At 37.7% G+C, this 19,803-nt stretch overlaps 1 protein-coding gene across 1 annotated transcript; it reads left to right on the top strand.

Annotated features, from left to right (window-relative positions):
* The first annotated feature begins 285 nt into the window (after positions 1 to 285).
* On the top strand, positions 286 to 6,050 carry s1pr3a (sphingosine-1-phosphate receptor 3a). The gene is made up of 2 exons (XM_007233274.4): positions 286 to 644; positions 2,940 to 6,050. Exon 2 carries the CDS (start codon positions 3,046 to 3,048, stop codon positions 4,249 to 4,251), a length of 1,206 nt encoding a protein of 401 aa, XP_007233336.3. The 5' UTR covers positions 286 to 644; positions 2,940 to 3,045; the 3' UTR covers positions 4,252 to 6,050.
* The last annotated feature ends 13,753 nt before the right edge of the window (positions 6,051 to 19,803 follow it).

Here is a 19,803-nt window from a genome sequence, read left to right as displayed (position 1 = left end):
AAATGTTGTCTGTAGTTTATGGAATAAAAAAACAATGTTCATTTTACTCAAACATATACCTATAAATAGCAAAATCATAGAAACTCATTAAGAAACTGAAGTGGACTATTTTTTTTTTCAGAGCTGTATATTTTAAAGCAAAAAACAATTGAAAAATACAAATATTTTGCCAAAACTGACCCAAAGTTACAACAAAATTGAAAAAGTTTACCTAAAGTGTTTCAACCAATCACTGTGAAGGGGGCGTGGCCTGTCGGTAAACGGGTGGGAAACAGACGGCAGGGCTGGAGGCAGGATGCTGCTGCTGCTGCTGTAGAGCAGCGCGAGAGCCGGGGCGCTGATTCCTCAGTGTTAATACAACACAGAGACTCAGCACAGCTCCTTCAGCTAAAACACAGACTAACCCTGTGTTCTACAGTCTATCCGCCGCGGTCTGGAGCTATCACTGAGGACTGACTGAGAGAATAAGAGATAAAAGTAAATTACACCAGGAGAACTGCTGTAACTAACCGCTGCTGCTGCTGCTGTTGTACTGAACTGAACCTCACAGGATCTACTTGTGGACACTTATTTTGCACTTTTTGGCCAAACTGTTTTGGTGAAGTAAAGAGCTGGAGATCAAGACACCCTTAAACAAATGCGAGGTATGTATCTAAAACTATTCTACTATTATACTAACAGACTGTATGTAGTAAGTTTGAGAAGTTTTCCTATGTTATGGTTTATGTAAATATTATCCTTATCCACAGCTCCATCAGGAAAAGCTGATAGGGTTCTGTTTAACTGGGGATTATGAGTTGAGTTTCTATTTCCATCCACACAGAAAGAGAGAGAGAGAGAGATAGAGAAAGAGAGAGAGAGAGACATGGAGGACGCATAACTATACTAGTTTATACACCTACATGTTGATATTTAATTATAGTTTGGGCTTTATGTTTACAGCTCTCTCCATTTCCATAATCCTCTCTGGGAAAGTTGTTAAAGTTCCTTTTACTGGAGGATGTGAGTTTCCATGTTCATCCAAAAGGTTGGGAAAACCATTTAGTTATAAAATAACACCAGTGTTACCAGTCCTAACACAAGTTTTACTGGAAAAAATCAAAATTTTCTTTAATCTACTCAACTAAGAGAAATTCTCTTTTCACATTTTCAGTACTTTGTACTAGTAAAAACTTATGACTTATAAAGTTCCACATAATACTGTTATTGCTATCTGCAACTAATGTTTTTACTAGTACAAATTTTAGATAGTATATATATAACGGTTACTGAAGTTTTTAATAGTGTAAATGTAATTACAGATAGAGCGATAGAATAGATCAATGATTATTAAAATTACATTAAGTAGGTGGGGGAAACAATATGGCCCTTAAATAAAATCACAATATTTCAGGGTATTGTTTGCGAAGTCAATGATCCAGCATGTTATCATACAAATAATTCACTCCGTATCTCTAGGATCAAAGTAAAATAAATAATACTGGACAGATATAATAGATTAATAGATATTTCATGGGAAACAATGAGAACAAAATTTTCCTTTTGCTACAAACAGCAAATGAGATGTACCCTGGTGGCCCATGTGACCATAATTTTTTTTAATAGATTGCTTTATTGTATCATACGCAATAATATTTTTAAAAAATATTGTTATTGCAAAAATATTTTTTTAAATATTATTGCGTACGATACAATATGGCACATCCCTAACATTAAGAAACTGTGGTCCTGGTAATATGACTAGTCAGAATGGTTTTAGAGATTACTACATCTGAATATTAGTGGCAACAAAAAAAAAATCATAGCTGATCTCTTAAAGTTTCTACTAGTGAAAATTACAATGCAGACACACAGTCTATACCTGGCTGTTCATTTACCTACACATTGTTCATCTCAATTATTTATCTTGATCAGTCATCTTGATCATTTAAATCCCCATCTAAATCCTACACAATAGTAAGAAGATTAATATTAGCTATAGCCAGTGCTGCAAGATATCATTAGATATAAAACTGCTATTGTTATATTGAGAAACTTTGATTCTCTGCATTTTATACTCATTTTTTTTATTGAATCACAGGAAAAAGGGCTTAGCTATTCAGCTGTAACTAGCATTAACCAAAACTATCAGACTATTTAGATCTAGCTGCCAAACAAGATGCTGCAAGTTTTTTTCCTTAAATAGCTTGAGACAGCTTTGAATAAACTAACTCACATGTAAGTTGAGAAACGTGTAGCCATTTTTTTGTTTAAAATGGCTGAAATAGTTTGAAACCTTTCTGTTCCCATTTCATAAAGACTGTATGGTTTAATATAAATAAATAAACATATTACTAATAATAGTTATTCTTTTGGGGAAAAAAAAAGGACATAGGTTAATTCTAGTTTTGTTGTAACTAATAATAATTCTAATCAGTTATTATCATGCTATTTTAAGTTGTTCTTGTTAAAACTTTCTCTAAGTGTTCTCTTACTTGTTTACAACTAAACTGCTGTCCAAAATACTATCCCATTTTCTTTAATTAACAATCTGCTGCAGTTGGTGTCATTAAATAGGACTGATTAAATGACACATATATTTGATATATTTGTAGAGATATGTGTCATTGGTCAAGTGTCTTTAGGTCCTAATGATATCCTCAATAAGCACAGAAAATTATATTTCTTTATGTTTTTTTTTATTTGTTTATTTCACATAGAGAGTGAAATTTTCACCTATAGTCACCCTTCTCTATTTTAGTGGTAAATAGTTTATTTAGAAAAAGAAAAAAAACATTTCTATCACAGTTTATGTGCAGTAATAACCAATAACCATGTTTCCTTCGAGGATGGTTTGTATTTAGATCTATATGGCAAACATGTTACTATACATGTTATTATTATCACTGTTGCACAACAAGTTTACTTACTTATACATGTTATGTTTGGCTGGTGAACAGATCTCCACCAGAAATCATCATGACGTTTGAGGACTCTCACTGGCCCCCGAAGCTCCGCTCACAGACGCCACCTGCTGTTTGAACCTGGTGAAAAAGCGCCGTCAGAATGGACAGCGAACTGGAGGAGGGGATGAACTTTGTGATTGTGACCCACTACAACCACTCGGGCAAGTGGGGTCGCCCCCGGAGCGGTAATACCTGTAAGACAGCTGTGCTGCTGCTCATCTGTGTGCTGATTGTACTGGAAAATGCCACGGTGTTGCTGGCACTGCGGCGCAACAAGCGCTTCCACAGCCGCATGTACCTGCTCATCGGCAACCTGGCGCTGTCTGACCTGCTGGCGGGCGTGGCCTACGTGGTGAACATCTTCACATCAGGCCGGCGCACCTTCTTTCTTACCCCAGCGCAGTGGCTGTTGCGCGAGGGCAGCATGTTCGTAGCACTGAGCGCATCCACCTTCAGCCTTCTGGCTATAGGAGTGGAGCGGCACATGACGATGGTGCGTTTGAGGCCGTGTGAGGCGGCTGCTGGAGGGCGTGGACGGTTGCTGGCACTGTTGGCCGCCTGCTGGGCCGTCTCTCTGCTGCTCAGCGCCCTGCCCAGCCTGGGCTGGAACTGCCTGGACCAGCTACACACCTGTTCCACTGTGCTGCCGCTCTACGCCAAGAGCTACGTGGCCTTCTGCACCAGCGTGTTCAGTGCCCTGCTGGCAGCAGTGGTGGCACTATATGTGCGCATTTACAGGCTAGTGACTTCCAGTGGGCGGAGGGTGGGCTCGCGGCCCTCAGAGCGTTCACTGGCTCTGCTGCGGACTGTGGTGATCGTGCTGGGCGTGTTTGTGGCCTGCTGGGCGCCGCTCTTCCTGCTGCTCCTGCTGGACGTGGGCTGCGGGCCTGAGCGATGCCCTGTGCTCTACCAGGTGGACTGGTTTATAGCTCTGGCTGTGCTCAACTCTGCCCTCAACCCACTGATCTACACCCTTTCCAGCCGTGAGATGCGTGTGGCCTTCTTCCGCTTGCTGTGCTGCTGCTGCTGCCGGACACAGCTGGATTCTGTTCCAGCCACGACCAGGCCAGCAATTCCAGGCACAGGCATTCCCACGGCTGAGAACAGCAAATCCAGTATAGGAGGAACAGGTAGCGGAGCGGTCAGGTCAACATTAATGAAGAGCAAAGTCCCCACCCCAGCTAACTCCCACCACCAGCACGGGGACTCTTCCACACCCGCAGTCACGCACACGTCTGGACCAGCAGATCTTCTGTCTGCAGTGCTGGTCAAAGCAGGTGCTCTGCCTTCACTAAGCAAGTTCTGAAACTCTGGATTAATGGATATTAAGAGTGCAAATCTGACTTGGGGAATGACTTATTGCTTCGCAAAGATTCAGATTTCACCAAGTTTTGATATACTGGGCACACAGTAAAGAATTTCAGACAATAAAAAAACAAAAAGAAAAACAATACAGCATATGTTTTAAATGAACTTTCACTACAGATGGCACGATACCACTTTTTCTTGTTCATTACTGATACTGACACCAGTATTGAAATCTTGAATATTAGTTAACACCAATATTAATTCTCTTCATTGTTGTAGGGATGCACCTAAATGAACATTTTTGGACCGACACCATAAAGGAAAGACTTTCAGCAGTGCTATTCTAATCATGAATTCATTTCAGCAGTGCTACAGTATTCTACTCGCACACTCATTACCTTATACCTTAGCAGTGCAATTTGCCATAAATGTTTCTCAGTCATGCTTTTTTTTCTAATCATACATTTTATTTAAGTAGTCCAATTTTGGTCCTAAATGTACCTCAGTACAGCTACACAAGTCATATGTAAGTGAAATGAAATTTACACAGAGAAAGGCATCCAGCTTAACCCTAACTATTCTAGGCCTGTATCCACAGCTCATACATTATAGCTGGAAAACAGACAGTTTGTCAAGAGATAGTAAAGTGATATCAAGCGTGATGAGTGATGCTGAATGCTTTATTTATGTATTTACATTAAATTTATGCAAGTAAAGCATAAAAATATACTCTGTTCCACAGGAGAGTGAAATGAAAGCCTAATGCGACTGCTGGAAATAAAATCTTAATGTTAAAGGAAACACTGCAATATGAGTTAAAATATTTAGCTGTAAATGGCAATAAGTAAAATTTGGTGCAGATTATACATATTAATATCTGTATAATCTGCACCAAATTTTACTTATTGCCATTTACAGCCAAATATTTTTATTTGGCTATGTATACACGGTGCATCCCTTAATTAAAAAAAAAATCTACCAAGTTAAAAACAAGCTATTTATACTTGTATCACTTCACTTTAGACACGCATCTAAAAATCGCCTTTTCTGCTCAAACTACTCAAATAGAGAAATACACACAGTCTCAAACTACATATATTTCAATAAAAGGCAAATTTGTCTTTGTATTAATTGCACTTGTAATATTACGCCTATGGGTGAACTCATTAGGATGAAGCTGCTGAAAAAAGAATGTGGACAGAATCCACAGATTTGCTTCTAGTGAGGATAGAGCCACTGTGTCTAACACAACATACAAAGGGCTAAACAGACAGACAGAGACTCTAACAGTACAGAGAGTACAGAAGTGTGATACACAATACATTGCCTTAAAATAGATACAGAATGTTTGGTCTAAATATATCGTATGCACAATAATACTCATATGATTTGTGTGAGTGAAACACTATTTGCATGTTTTTTAGCAATACAGTTTTCTTGGTGAGGTCAAATATGTACTTTTAGTACATGAAATTGAGCCACTATAATATATATATATATATCTGCTCGATGAGAGTTTGCTGTACAGTTGTATTTATGACTACAGTTCAGTTTTATAATAACACCATTTGTATTGTTCATGGACAGTAATGCCTTAACATTATTATTATGTATGATATATGCCTTAAACGTATGACTTTTTGCTGTTTTTTATTTGTTTTTTCTTTTCTAGACAAAAACCTAATTTATAGTTTGCTGTCAGTAGCTCATATAATACCTGGTGAGGTTGGATTGGTCTTGATAAAGAATGATGACTCTTGAGTGATGATTAAACTTGGATGGTTTAATTTTATTCTACCATGGTGTGAGAGTCTAACTTAGTAAGTAATTGCAGCTTTATAAGTTTTCACCACTTTGAATGTGTTGCAGTCCTAACAGTCAGAATGGATGTATATTAACAAATGAAATGAGGATGACCATATAGAAGTTGCATTTTCCATTTTGTCCCAGTTATTAGACTGATTTTGTGTTTTAATGTAAATATAGAGATTAATCTGTAGGTGGTGCAGTCATACACTTCAGGTTGTGTGTTAATACTTGACAGCCAGAGGGAGCTGCAGGGTCATATTTAAAGAAAGCATCATGGAGGCTAAACTACAACTTCTGTACATTGATCTTTCTCAGATTCTGGTCCAGGAACATCGTCACTTTAGTCTCTTGGCTTCTAATAAACGTTAGCACATCAAATAGTTTTTCTTAATAGTTTAAGATCTTTAAACATTTAACATCCCATGATGACATTTTTTTGTCCTGGATTCAGATTTTTTTTGTTGTTTAAACCTTACCATTATACTTTTATAATGTCTCTTAAAATGTAACCATAAGACCCAATTCTAAATACTTTATTTATTATTGATAAAACAAATATTTTTTAAAAAAGGAAACCATAACAATAACTATTATTTTAACATTTCTTTGTACAAATCAGGTCAGAAATAGTTATATGACATGTAATACATTTAATAAATCATTTTACACGTTTAAATATCTCCAGCTCTAAATCAGCACACATATATTCTATAAATGAGGTCAGGTGACAAACACACACTCACACGCTGTCCTGTGATGTTCTCAGAATGTTCGAAATATGTCAATTTGGGAGTACCTGAGTAAAAATGACTGAGAAAGTGATGTAAGGAACTTTATATGTTTTTAAAGGGTCTGTGACATCATGGGCTCTTTTGGATTCAAAGCTTCTTTTATATCTTAAAGGCACTTTCACATCTTTTTTTAAAAGAACATAGTTATAACTAACGATAAATAAATTATGTTATGTATTAATCCACAGTGCAGCATTGCACTTTTTAACAGAAATCTTAAAATATATTTTTTAATATCTCTGTGTTTTTATTATTTACTGGTCTCTGACTACAGTACCCTGTTTGTAGTAGAAATATAGCAGACATTTATGAGATCTGCTTCTTTCTGTCTGGCTAGTATAAAACCTGCAGCCACATTAACGCTTTGTGTATAAATTCTGAGACCCCTTGTCTAGACTAATGGATTATAACAGATTATATACTTTTGTTTTTCTTACAGTATTCAATCCAGTGACCAGTATCACACCTATCACCTATCAGAATATGTGTTTATTGGTAACAACAAGCTCTCTTTCCAGCACTGTATAGAGATTATAGTCAATCGTGGTTTACTATAATTAAATGGTGGTAGGAAGCAGGAACATTGCTGTCAGTGGTGTGAGTCCAGTCCTGTTGCTACACTGCTGCACTTAACAGGTGTCTAATGAACCAAACATCCGCACACAAGCAATAGATTTGCTGTGAGACATTACCTGACAACGTTAGATAAATAACAGTCCTGATAAATTCTGACAAGTGACATTTAGTGTCTGACAGGTATGACATTTACTATGTAATATGTGATGTCTCAGCTGCGGGGTGTGCTTTTTTTTATTTGTAGCGCCCCTAAACTCTAGGCTATGCTATATGAGTTAGGTGGGTACGTGCTCTATAATATAATTAATGAGCTGTTAGACCATGTTTATATAATATGGAATTAATTACTACTACATGTTACCACGTAACATTTGCCAGAATAAAACATAACTTGTTGACTTGTATATACAACTTAAAACTGTTCAATTTGTGACTCTGTAATAGATTTAACAAAATAAAACACAGCTTATATTAGAAATAAAAAGTAAACAACAGAAATGACTTTAACTGTAGCTGGTATATTTATTTTAACTCCAGCAAAACCCAGGATATACTGGAGTTCTCTCAATCTAGCTATTCAAATGAGACTTTTAGATAACAGAACCCGTATGTAAAGTGATCAAAACAAAATAATTTGTATACAAATGAAAATAGATATTTATACTACCCCCTGCAGTTTCATATATTAACCAGACTTGTATTAATTATCAAACAGACTTATTGTGGGCCCACTCTCAACAAACCTCTTTGACAGCCAATTTAGGATTAGAGTTATTAATTAGAAAAATTAGAGAAAACACAAATATATTCGGGGTACCCCTTTTTTCTTTAGTGTGTGTGTGTGTGTGTGTGTGTGTCCGTGTGTACGTTGCAGGCCTGAATTGCAGCTTGTTGTGAACGTTGTGGCCTTGAACTCCGCTTCACGATCTTTCGTGCCAGAAAAGAAAACACTTGGCCTGCTCGGGGTCCGTGGGGTGGAGTGGAGAGCTGCAACCTTGCTTCTGAGAGGGAAATCCAGCGTTGCCAGAGGAAGTCTGAGCCTCGCGGCAGCTCAGACCGCTATCTGGTGATGGTGAAAACGGTGCACTCGTACCTGGTACCCAGTCTCGCTGGTTCAGTCCACTGGGGAAGCGAACTATAGCTGAACTGGGTGATGTTAGCCGATGGGGCTAAAGCTAGCGGAGTCTCGTGCGAACCTCAGCAGCAGAACTTTCGTCAGAACTGAACTTTTACGAGAAAGAATTTCACTCGTTTCTCACTCTTTGGCTCCTCAGTCCACCTTTAGGTTCTCTGGTTTGCTGCTCCGTTTATCTCACTCCCCTTCTCTCTCGCTCTCTCCCTCTACACCCACACTCTCTCTTCTCACACACACACGCACTCTCTCTTCTCCCCGCCCCCCTACAGACAAAGCACCAATCAACAGGAAAGGCAGACTCTAATAATGAGTGACAACATTTTTAGCCAATGAAAACGCTTTTCAACTTAACTTCCAAGTCTCATACTCAGTATTTCAACACACTTTTTAAGCACAGTTTTAACCTATGAACTTTTATTTTAACCTTTTAAATGTATTAAACAGTTTTTAGATATTTTACACCTCTACCAATAGGCACTATATAAAATAAAATAAAAGTAAATCCAAAATTTACCAGGGGCTACATCTTCAAGCATTAAACGTTAGAGAGGAATCGAACACTGGAGTCCAATACAATTTTAATGCAAAACTTCAAGTCACTAGAAGTAATTAAATCTCTATTACATGTCGAGCACAAACAATAAAATTGTTTGTTTAAGTTGTTGTTCAATGGGATTTCTTTCTTTTAATGATTATTTACTTATGAACATTTAATATTGAAGACTATATTAAAGCTATACAGGAAGACATACATAATTAATCTATAACAAAAAAAGTTGAACAAACTAGAATATGTTTTATACATTTGATTCTTCCATGTGGCCACATTTAGCTTTGAGGACAGATCTGCACACTCTTGGTATTTTAATCTCAGTGTCTTCATGGGGGAGAGTCACCTGGAAAAGTTTTCTTAGCATCTTAAAAGGAGTTTGTGGAGGTGTTAAACAGTAGTTGCTGCTTTTCCTTCACACTGTGAAGCTCCAGCTCATCCCAAATCACCATCTCAGTTGGGTTTAGGTCAGTAGATTGTGGAAGACAAACACTTTTTTTTCTTTTTACTACAAAATTCCATAATTAACTCTGTTAATTGTTTTAAGGTTTTAATGTTTTGTTTATATTAATCTACAACCTAGAAAAATCAAGAAAAAAACGGAATGTCCAATGATTGGTACTATAAACAGGTCTGGAAAAATTAAAAGACCACTTCAGTTTCTTCATAATTCCAAATAGAAATATTGTCATTTAGATAATTTATTTGCAGAAAATGAGAAATGGCTGAAATAACAGAAAATATGCAGAGCTTTCAGACCTCGAATAATGCAAAGAAAACAAGTTCTTATCAATTAGAAATCAATATTTGGTGAAATAACCCTGGTTTTACATCACAGTTTTAATGCACCTTGGCATGTCCTCCTCCACCAGTCTTACACACTGCTTTTGGATAACTTTATGCCACTCCTGGTGCACAAATTCAAGCAGTTTAGCTTGGTTTGATGGTTGTGGTCATTCATCCTCTTGATTATATTCCAGAGTTTTTTTTAATTTGGTAAAATTAAGGAGAAAACATCATCATTAAGTGGTCTCTTATTTTTTTCCATACATATTCTGACTGCAGTGGGATGGAGTTACTACAGACAGGAGACAAAACAGAGCTCATTTACATACAGTAGACAAAAACAATCTGAAAGCATATTAGCACCAAGATGCTTTTTAAATGGTCAAGGGAGCATCACCCTCTCCGAGCACTCTCTCTCTCTCTACCACTTAAAATAATCTTTACACTAAAATGCTTTTAGGAAACTGAGATTAAGCTAGATTAATCTTAAGGTGAAATAAAATGATGTAAAATGTCTCAATCTCATTAGAGGTTTGTGCAGGGCTCCATTAAAGTGTCTGTGGGGGCTCTTGAGTAGTGCAGCTGTTGAAGTATTGGATGCGCATAGGTTCAGTCTCTATGTTTAAAGAGCAAAACTGATATTGCTTGGTCTGAGTAAGAGAAAAAATAAAACTTGTCGCTAATGTTAGCTTGACTAAAACTGCAGCTTGTTAGGGGGTAGCAGCTGTACTTATGTGTGTAATAACGTAGACCCAGCTAATCAATGATTAAATTAGTTGCCAACTATTATAACTAATTATAACTAATAATCGGTTTTAATCTATTTAATTCATTAGTTTTTGCAGACCTAATCTGTAACTAGGATTTTGAGTTCTGTAAGAATGCTTTATGATGGCTTCCATTGTTAAATTGTGACAGATGTTGAAAGTGGACTTCAGGGGGAACAAGTACACAACTAAAGAAATGTATGTATGGCTCTTTAATGGTAGAGCTGTTTATTGGCAAGAATCTGTCAATAAGTATTGCAAAATGGGGAATTCAGTAAATGTTTTGCAATGTATCGAGATACAGAAAGCAAAGCAATATATTGTGATATAAAAATACCACCAAATACCACCATATTAATAAAAATGGCACGGTCAGTCACTTTGGTCCGAGGATTGCGGGTTTGAATCACATATCATGCTGCTTGGCATCAGCAGCCGGTGTCTGAGAGAGCAGAATTGGGTTGGATAGATGGCGTTAGCTGTTCTTGCATTTCCTCTGAGCATGTTGGCTACTTAGCATTGCTGCATTTTGAAAAGAGGTGGTGTCTGACTTCACCTGTATCAGATAAAGCATGTATGTGATAGTCTCCACCCTCCCACAGTTGGGGACCTTACTAATGATAGGTTTCGGGAAAATGGCCTTCCAAATTGGGTAGCAAATGGTGTAAAAGTAGAAAAAATCAATAATGTGCTTTAGAGAATCAATACAGTTCTACAAAGCATAATAGTGTGATACTTCAATATACAGATATAACAGATACTGCTCACTGAAATGTGGCCCAGCACATGATTTGAATTCTCTAGCCACCACACCACATAAAGGGAGATTAATCCTTTAAATGGAGGTGTTACACACTTACCTCGTGCAGCACACTGCTTTGGTGAATAGCCTCTGTGTCACAATGGATCAAAGGCCCGACCGCTGGGCTATTGTGCTGTCCTTCATGGGGGATATTCATTTGTCGGAGTGCATGTCAGATCAGAGGGGAGTGTGAGAGACTGAATACAGCAGCGTGGCACGTTGGCTGGCTCGGCACTCGGCCGGACAATAGTTCCATCTGGAGCCTGAGCTCAGGGTGTAGCAGAGCAACAGCGATGAATGGAGCGCTCCCATTAGCGGAGCAGGAGGCCACTTTTAAGAAGCTGACAGGGGGCTGAAAGTGTGAGAGTGAGGGTGTTTTTATAGGTACAGTATGTGTGTGTGTTTGTGTGTGTATAAGAGAGAGAGAAACAGCAGAGAGAAAGAGAGAGAGAGAGACAGAGAGAGATGTGGGGGAGGCAATTTAGGACTGGAAACCAGATGATCTCAATTATTCTCCTCCACATGGAGGTTGGAGGGGGATCTCTCTGGTCTTGTGCCAGATTTGATTCTTTTTCTCTTTGAAGGGCTACTTGTGCACCAGCATTTAAACCACACAGAGTGACGTTAAGCTCATTTTTACAGCATATATATATATATATATTTTGCAGATAATACAGTCATAATCAAAAGATAGTTGCACCTAAAAGGAAGTGTCGGATTGCAGTTCTGTTCGGAAGGAAGATAAAGAACAAGGTTACAAGGAACAGTACATCTGATATTCGTGATAATGATTGAGCTACACATACAGAAGTTGAATGTTATGCATGTATAAAGTTACAGGGGTTCCTTATGACGTCCTGAGACTTCATGCACTAAAGATCTCATGCAGATTGAATATTTTCATGCAGATTTTGTGGTAGGGGTGGAGTGTTGAAAGTGTGTCCAATAGCATCCCACACCTTTTCAATCAATCAGGGATAAGTCTGGCAATGTGTGGCTGGTCATGGCACAGTATCTGTGTCTTCATTGTAAGTTCTTTAAACAACAGCAGCATGTGGACAAGCATGAGTGTGAAGAAACCAGTCTTTATCTGAACCAAATGCTCACTCAGACAGGAGGCGGGGGAGGGAGGTCAGGGGTCAAACATCAGGAAATGGACTGGCGGCGTAATGGGGCGTTTGGCCCGTCTTGGTAAACTCATGAATTCAGCAGTTCAACTAAGAGGATCAAAGAATCAGTTTGAACATGCAAACCTTTGTGACAATGAACTGGAGAAAAAGTAATGATTATTCTTAATAGTTTATATTGGTAACACTTTACAATAAGGGCAATAAATAACAGTATTAATGACAGTAATAAACTTTATTTAATGGTTAAGTAATCTCTTAACTAATTATTAATTGACACTTGGTAAGACAATATTACACATTTAAATCTAAATTTTAATGCTTAAATGGGACATATTACTCAAAACTTTATCTGAAGGAGGGATCTGGAGGGATCAGTATCTACTGTCTGTGGCAAGTCAGCAGATGAGAGAGATGTACTTTCAAATGAGTTTTGTGCTTCTATCACATTTAAACATGAATTAGCTTGTTCGTGTTTTGTTATTTAGCACCAGCTAACACTAACCTGTGGTAAACATTAAGTGTCATTCAGTGTAAACATGGCATGGCCAGCAACAATGTATTTACATAAAAGTGACAGAGCCTTTAAATGGCGCATTCTGAAAGGGACTGAAACTGGTATAAATAGAGCTTGTGAGATCCCTTTATTTAGGAATGATTTTGTCCAAAGAACTTCATGAACAAGTTTTGTATAGTCCATAGATCAATTCTTTTGTGTAAAAAATAATGAATTGAGACACTTGAGACAAAAGCGTAATGACTAATAATATATTAACAAATGACAGCAAATAATTAGTTAAGACATTCTGTCATAAGTACATTTAATTAATCCCTATTACACCACAGTTAGTTCTGACCCTGCAATGCGATTGGCTAAGAGACGTTTTATGAGTGACATTATCAGCTGGTAATGCACTGTAATCGAAGCTCTCCATGTATAACTTCGCCACATACAGGTAACCTAGCAACGATACAGCGCTTTCAATTCAAACAGCGCAGCTACAAAACAGAGCAGCAACGGAACTATTTTAACTTGCGGAGTGTTTATAACCAAACAGATGATATTTTCTCAGCCTCTTTAACTCAAAATCTTTCAATAAACAGTGATAATGAAACTGTGGTATAATCACAAAAATACACTCAAGGTTTGTGCTATAACGTGCCTATGACCGCAGCACAGCAGTGCCAATATTACACGTTATAGCACTCCTTCTCATGTATTATTGCTTAATTGTAATTAAAAGTGTTACCTTTGCAATAAATACATTTCTTGTGACTTTGAACCAATTTAAAGAATTGGTCTATGTAGCATAACAAAAGAGTATGTCTGCCATTTGTGTGTATCAAATTCTCTTTTAAACAGAAATGAATGACCAATTTAATTGCTTAAACTTTAACTTCTCAGAGCCTAGCCTGGTTTCTAACTTTTCTTGCCTCTTTGACTTTTTACTCAAACTTAGCCAGTTTCCACCGCTTTACATATAGTTACCAAACAGTAATCTATCAATCCATCCATCATCTTCACATCCACTTCCTCCTTGTCAGGGTAATATGGGGCCAGACCCTATCTGGTTTCAGTGGGTGCAAGACTGAAACACTGAAACCACCACTGGATAGGGCGCCAATCCATGGCAGTGCACCATATACAACCATTCACTCACGCTCTCACACCTAGGGGGCAATTTAGCAAAGCCAATTTAAATACCACATGTTTTTTGGGGGGTGGGAGGAAACCTGAGGGAAGTACCTGAAGACACTGACTGACCAGAGCAAGAATCAAACCCGCAACCCAAGGCTTCTGGTGCAGAGTGACCACATGGAATTTTTTTTTAGTGGTGCCACTGTCTGACCTGAATAAAAATCCTTAGGCCGTAATAAATATCATAGAGAATAAGGGTTTAAAAAGGATTTTTTAATTTTTATTGACTTTGAATTAATGGAATAGTTCTACAGCTATGAACAAGCAGCCAACTTCAGCTCAATCTACTACTAATGAGGGTGTGTTAATGCATCTGGAAAGCAGTGGAGCTGGCTAATGATGAACTAATGAAAGTGCCTGAATTCCTTCAGGCTGGGAAGACAAAAAGCTTGGCACTGGCTTGTGGTTGCTATGTGTGAAGTGGTTAAAAAAAACACACTGCAAGAGTTGTAGAGTGTTTGCCAATGCCTTACAAGCCCCCGAAAGATATCAAGCAGTTTTGATATCTGGACCTATCAGTGGTTTCGGTAAATGTGGTAGTATAAAAAGTGTTGTGACTGAAAGTTAGAGCAGCCACCAGCTACAGCCAATGAGAGCACAGGGTGAGGAGAAAGCTCAGGGAGGAGTTATATAGGGCAAGACACAGGGCGAGAAGAAATATATCTCAATATATTTTTTTTATTTCAGTCAATACAATATAATTACAATAATGAATTTAATGTACATTATTCAAAAGTCATCACGCAATGGCATTGCCAGGTTATGAAAAATTAAAGTGTTCTGCCCTTTTTGCTCAGTGTCACGCGGGCCAGACGAGACGCAGACATGTGCAGGTACTTAATGTAAAGTTTATTAGCAAAATGGTAAAAGAGTAACATGGGACAGGCATGGTGAATAGAGCAGCAATAAACAAGCGAAAGGGAAACAGAAAACAGGCTAGAGTTCATACACAGGAGGTTCAAAACAGAGCAAGGGGGCAAGGCAAAGGAATAGTCAAAAAACAAAGCAGGGTCTAAACCAAGAGAAGCTAATAAACAAAGGGCTAGGCTAAAGAGAGGTCAAAACGAAAAAAACAGATCAGCAACAAACAATACAAAGTACAAACGAAACGCTGGGTAGAAGAGCTATGAGAATAGGTTCAATACTCAGCAACAGGGAACAGAAACAGAGGGGTATTTATAATAAAGGCATCAGGAAATGGCAATGGAAACAGTCATGTGATCCGAAGTGTAGAGCGCAGGTGTAGACTGGGAAATGTAGTCTTTAGAGCGAGAGCTGGAGTCCTATAACGTATAAATATATATATTTTGTGATCAATTCTTTATTGAAAGCATACAGGTAAACCACAAAAAATAAAAATAAAACCCATACACAAATGTATAACTTAAAATGCCATTAACCCCTTACAGCCCTCCCCAAGGTGACATGAATATCCCCCTACAACGGACCTTGGCTCTCTCTCCACATAAACATTACAACACACACATGTCTAAATGTGTATATATTCATACATATTCACACATATTAACAAAAATAAATACATCATAATTATATATATATATAAATACAATGATACAAAAATAAATGAATAAAGATAAATTAAAAATGTAGAAAAATAGACAATAAGATCACGATGTATTAATATTAATCCAAAAGCAGATTGTCATCCTAGTTTTTGCAGTGAGAAGTTACTGTGGTCAATTAAAGCAGATATACAGGTACATGTTGCACTGCTCATGTTATACTGTATATTTAACAGCTTTTAATAATGATGATTTTAATAATAATAATTTAAGACTGGCATGACTGCTAATCACATTATTCATTTATTATTATTCCATCATAATTGCCCTTCAATAAAACAAAAAGACAGACCAGGCCTCGGTATAGCAGCGCCTACTAAAATGGCTGTCAGTGTCTGAGAGATGTGAGAAATGTGTAATATCACACGCATTGTCTCACGCAGGGCCCTATCGGTCACGCAGCAGCTTTTATCTCAGAGCTTCAGCATAGAAGTGAAGAAGAATCAATCAATTGGAATAAAGAATCAGGACAGCATAATTACTCCACGACAAGTAAAGAGCCTAATTACAGGCCAGATTAGCAGTGTATTCATTGTTGGATATCTGGTGATATCACGGGGGGCTTTCACTTAATGAATGACACTGTAGACAGCTTTGGCATGTTGGGTGCCCCCCCCTCCTAACCCCCACACACATAAACTCCATTCTTTTCAGCTGTGGCAGCTGGGGGCTATCTCTGGTTACAGGCAAGCAGACACACCTGTCCAGACTGAGCCCTTCTCAGATTATCTGCATCTGTATGTGTGTGTGTGTGTGTGTGTGTGGGTGGGTGAGGCATGCCTGACAGATTAGAGTGTCAGTCTGGGGTGAAAAGACACGTGTGCACGTATGTGGCACATTTGTGGCAATACTTGCATGTGTGTATGAGTTACAGGATGTTTGTGTGTGTACAGTATGCCTGTGGCCATTTTATCAGAAACACCTATCATTTACTGTAAAGCCACTTTGTAAGTTAATAGAAATTACTATGGAAATCGTAGAGCATTAGTCTAATTCAATTCTGTTCTATTCTAGAAGTGCCCATATTTGCATATTTGCACATGTGCAAAGGAGAGCAGAGGCGGAGCAACACCGCAAAAAACTAAATCTTAGCAAGTAATATTATTTTGAATTTTTTTACCTGATAAGATTGTTTGTCTTACTAAGCATTGTAGAAATTGTTAGAAATAATGATTAATGATTAATCAGTCTTACATAGAATTTTCCCTTTAAGTAATTTAAACTCAAAATAAGCACAAAACGTCACCAGGCAAGTTATTCTGATTCTTGTGTCCAAATTTAAGCCAAAAATCAGTACATTTTCCCTTAATTTAAGTCTTATTCCACCCATTTTGAGACTGCATTTGCTTATTTTAAGAAATCTGACTAAGAAAATGTTTAACCCATTGGCAGTTTTTTTTACATAATATAAGCACATACATCCGAATTTATATATATTTTGTCTAGTTTTTGCCGTTGATTTTTGCAGTGATGATCAGTAAGCAAGCCTTTTCTCCCAGACGAAATGTGCCTCAGGCTGCCTTCATTGTGTATTTATTCGACTGTGAAATACAGTTTGTACCACTTGTAAAAACTGTAAAACTCAGTTTTAATAATACTTTTATGTAAATAGAGCACTGGGCCATTATTGGTGTGTGTTCGAAAAGATGTATTAGGTAACCACATGCTATTCTACTGGATACTGAGTATGTACAGCAAATGTAATTAAAACTCAGCTACTCCATGTAATAAACATAAAGCTCCTGCAGACAACTGGTCTCTTCCAACTGATCTCTTTCAATCACTTCATTCCCCGCTTTTTTTTTTACAATGATTAGACACTGGAAATGGAAAAACAATTTAGAATTGAACGATGAGATGGAATGAAGCTGTTTGGTCATTAAAACAAAGGATAGTGGATGGAGCTACACCTCCTACTATAACCAATTAGCAGAGGCGCTAGACCTGTAGTGGCTTTTCTTTTTAACAGATGTTGCGCTGCCCACACTTGTTTGTAATTCCGTTCTGTAGAATGCAACAACGTCTTTAGCCCACGATTATGGTCCAGTTGCCAACCCCCCTTCTTCTATGATTTATGATGTATGCATATGTGTGTTTTGTGAGCAGCTGTAAAGCACTATAGAGCCGTAGTCCTTCACTAGCTCATTGGCAAGTAAAAAAAATAGTTGATGAGGAACACCTGTGTCTCGGGCTGATGGGTGAAGGCTATAGCTTAGTGTGTGAAAAGCTCATGTTCATGCATGTGTTCATGCAGTACATACTGTATATATACATATGGATGCAGCGTGTGTTTATTTAGTTGGAAAACAGAGGAGAATCAGGCCTGAACTACAGGACCAATACATTGCAGAAAGGGGTAAAAACTAGATGCACTTCATGTATTATGCATATAGCTTGTAGCTGCCCAATGAAAAACAGTTATCTCCAGAACAGCAACTTTACAGGAGAGAGAAAAAAACCTCTAAACTTTCAATAGAAGTCAATGTAAAAACATGTTATTTCAGGTCATTTTAAAGTATTTCTATTGGTCTGTTTATCAAGAAATTTTGGCACAGTGTGAGGGACAGTTTGCCTTTTCCAATTATGTAGTAAACAAAAAAAAAAGATAAAAATGATAAAAAAATTAAACAGCAATTATATTTTAAATACCTCCATTCAGGTGCATACGCATTTGGGGGCTTAATTTTTTCAAAATTAGGTAGTAAATAAAGAGATTTAACAAAACAATTCTATTAACTATTTAGAAATTAAAGACACATATATAATAACGATTATTTTTAACATTTGGTTGTACAGTACCAGTCAAAAGTTTGAATACACCTTCTTATTTAATGTTTTCTTTTTTCCCTTACATTATAAATAATTGCTAAAGTTATCCAGACTATGAATGAACACATAAGGAATCATGTTGTAAATTAAAAGTGTTAAACAAACCAAAATACTCTGTGAAGCATTTAGGTACTCTTATCTGGAGTTAAGCTATTAACTTGTGATTTTTGAGGCTGTCAACTCTGATAAACTTATTCTGTGGAACAGAGGTAGCTCTTTTCCATTTCCATTTTCAGGGGTGGTCCTGATGAGAGCCAGTTCCTTCATAATGTTTTGATGGTCTTTGTGACTGCACTTGAGGATACTTTCAAAGTTTTTGAAAATTTTCGGATTTACTTTTTAGCATGGCAAAAGTTATGGGACAAGATAACTATTTCCTTTCCTATGATGTGTCATATCAGTCGTATCAGCTTATGTATTACCCCCATGTCCTGAGAAGATATAAAAACAAACCTGTGTGTGTGTGTGTGTGTGTGTTTCTCGAGGGTGAATCTGCCTCAGGCTCCACACAGATCGCAGGTGTCATTTTGTCACAGCGCATCCGATAAATTAGCAACAGCTGATTTATATATTTATATACTTGTATGCGCACACACTGCCCAAATTGTGATTGACAGCTGAATATGCATCCGACTACCCAGTTCCACATGCATGCATACACACATGCGCACACAGACACACACACAAAGACAAACACTGTTCCATGAAAAATGATTTTAAAAGAAAAATAGTCAAAAAAAAACAAGCTTAACTGCATAAATGTTTCCATTGAAATCAGGGCCACACATCAGGCATTTTAACACCCACACACACACACACGCACACACACGTCTCCCAGCAGAATACACATTCAGGAGGTAGAAGAGTGAGGTGGTTTGCTTTTTTTCCCTCTCTGTCACACCAGTAATCAGTCTCTGCTGTTTCATTTGGCAGCGTAATAAAAGCAATCCCAGAATGCTTCACTTCAGCAATACCGAAATAATGGCAGGCCAACACATGCAGGCACACACACACACACACACACAGGTGCTTAATGAAGGGAAAAGCAAGCGTGGGCTGTAATGAGAAAAGCATGGACACATCAAGTCCCACAACC

Source organism: Astyanax mexicanus, chromosome 16, assembly GCF_023375975.1.
Source record: "Astyanax mexicanus isolate ESR-SI-001 chromosome 16, AstMex3_surface, whole genome shotgun sequence".
In the NCBI taxonomy this organism is placed as follows: Eukaryota; Metazoa; Chordata; class Actinopteri; order Characiformes; family Acestrorhamphidae; genus Astyanax; species Astyanax mexicanus.
The sequence above is the reverse complement of the archived record's forward strand: the minus strand, read 5'-3'. Positions and strand labels throughout refer to the sequence as shown.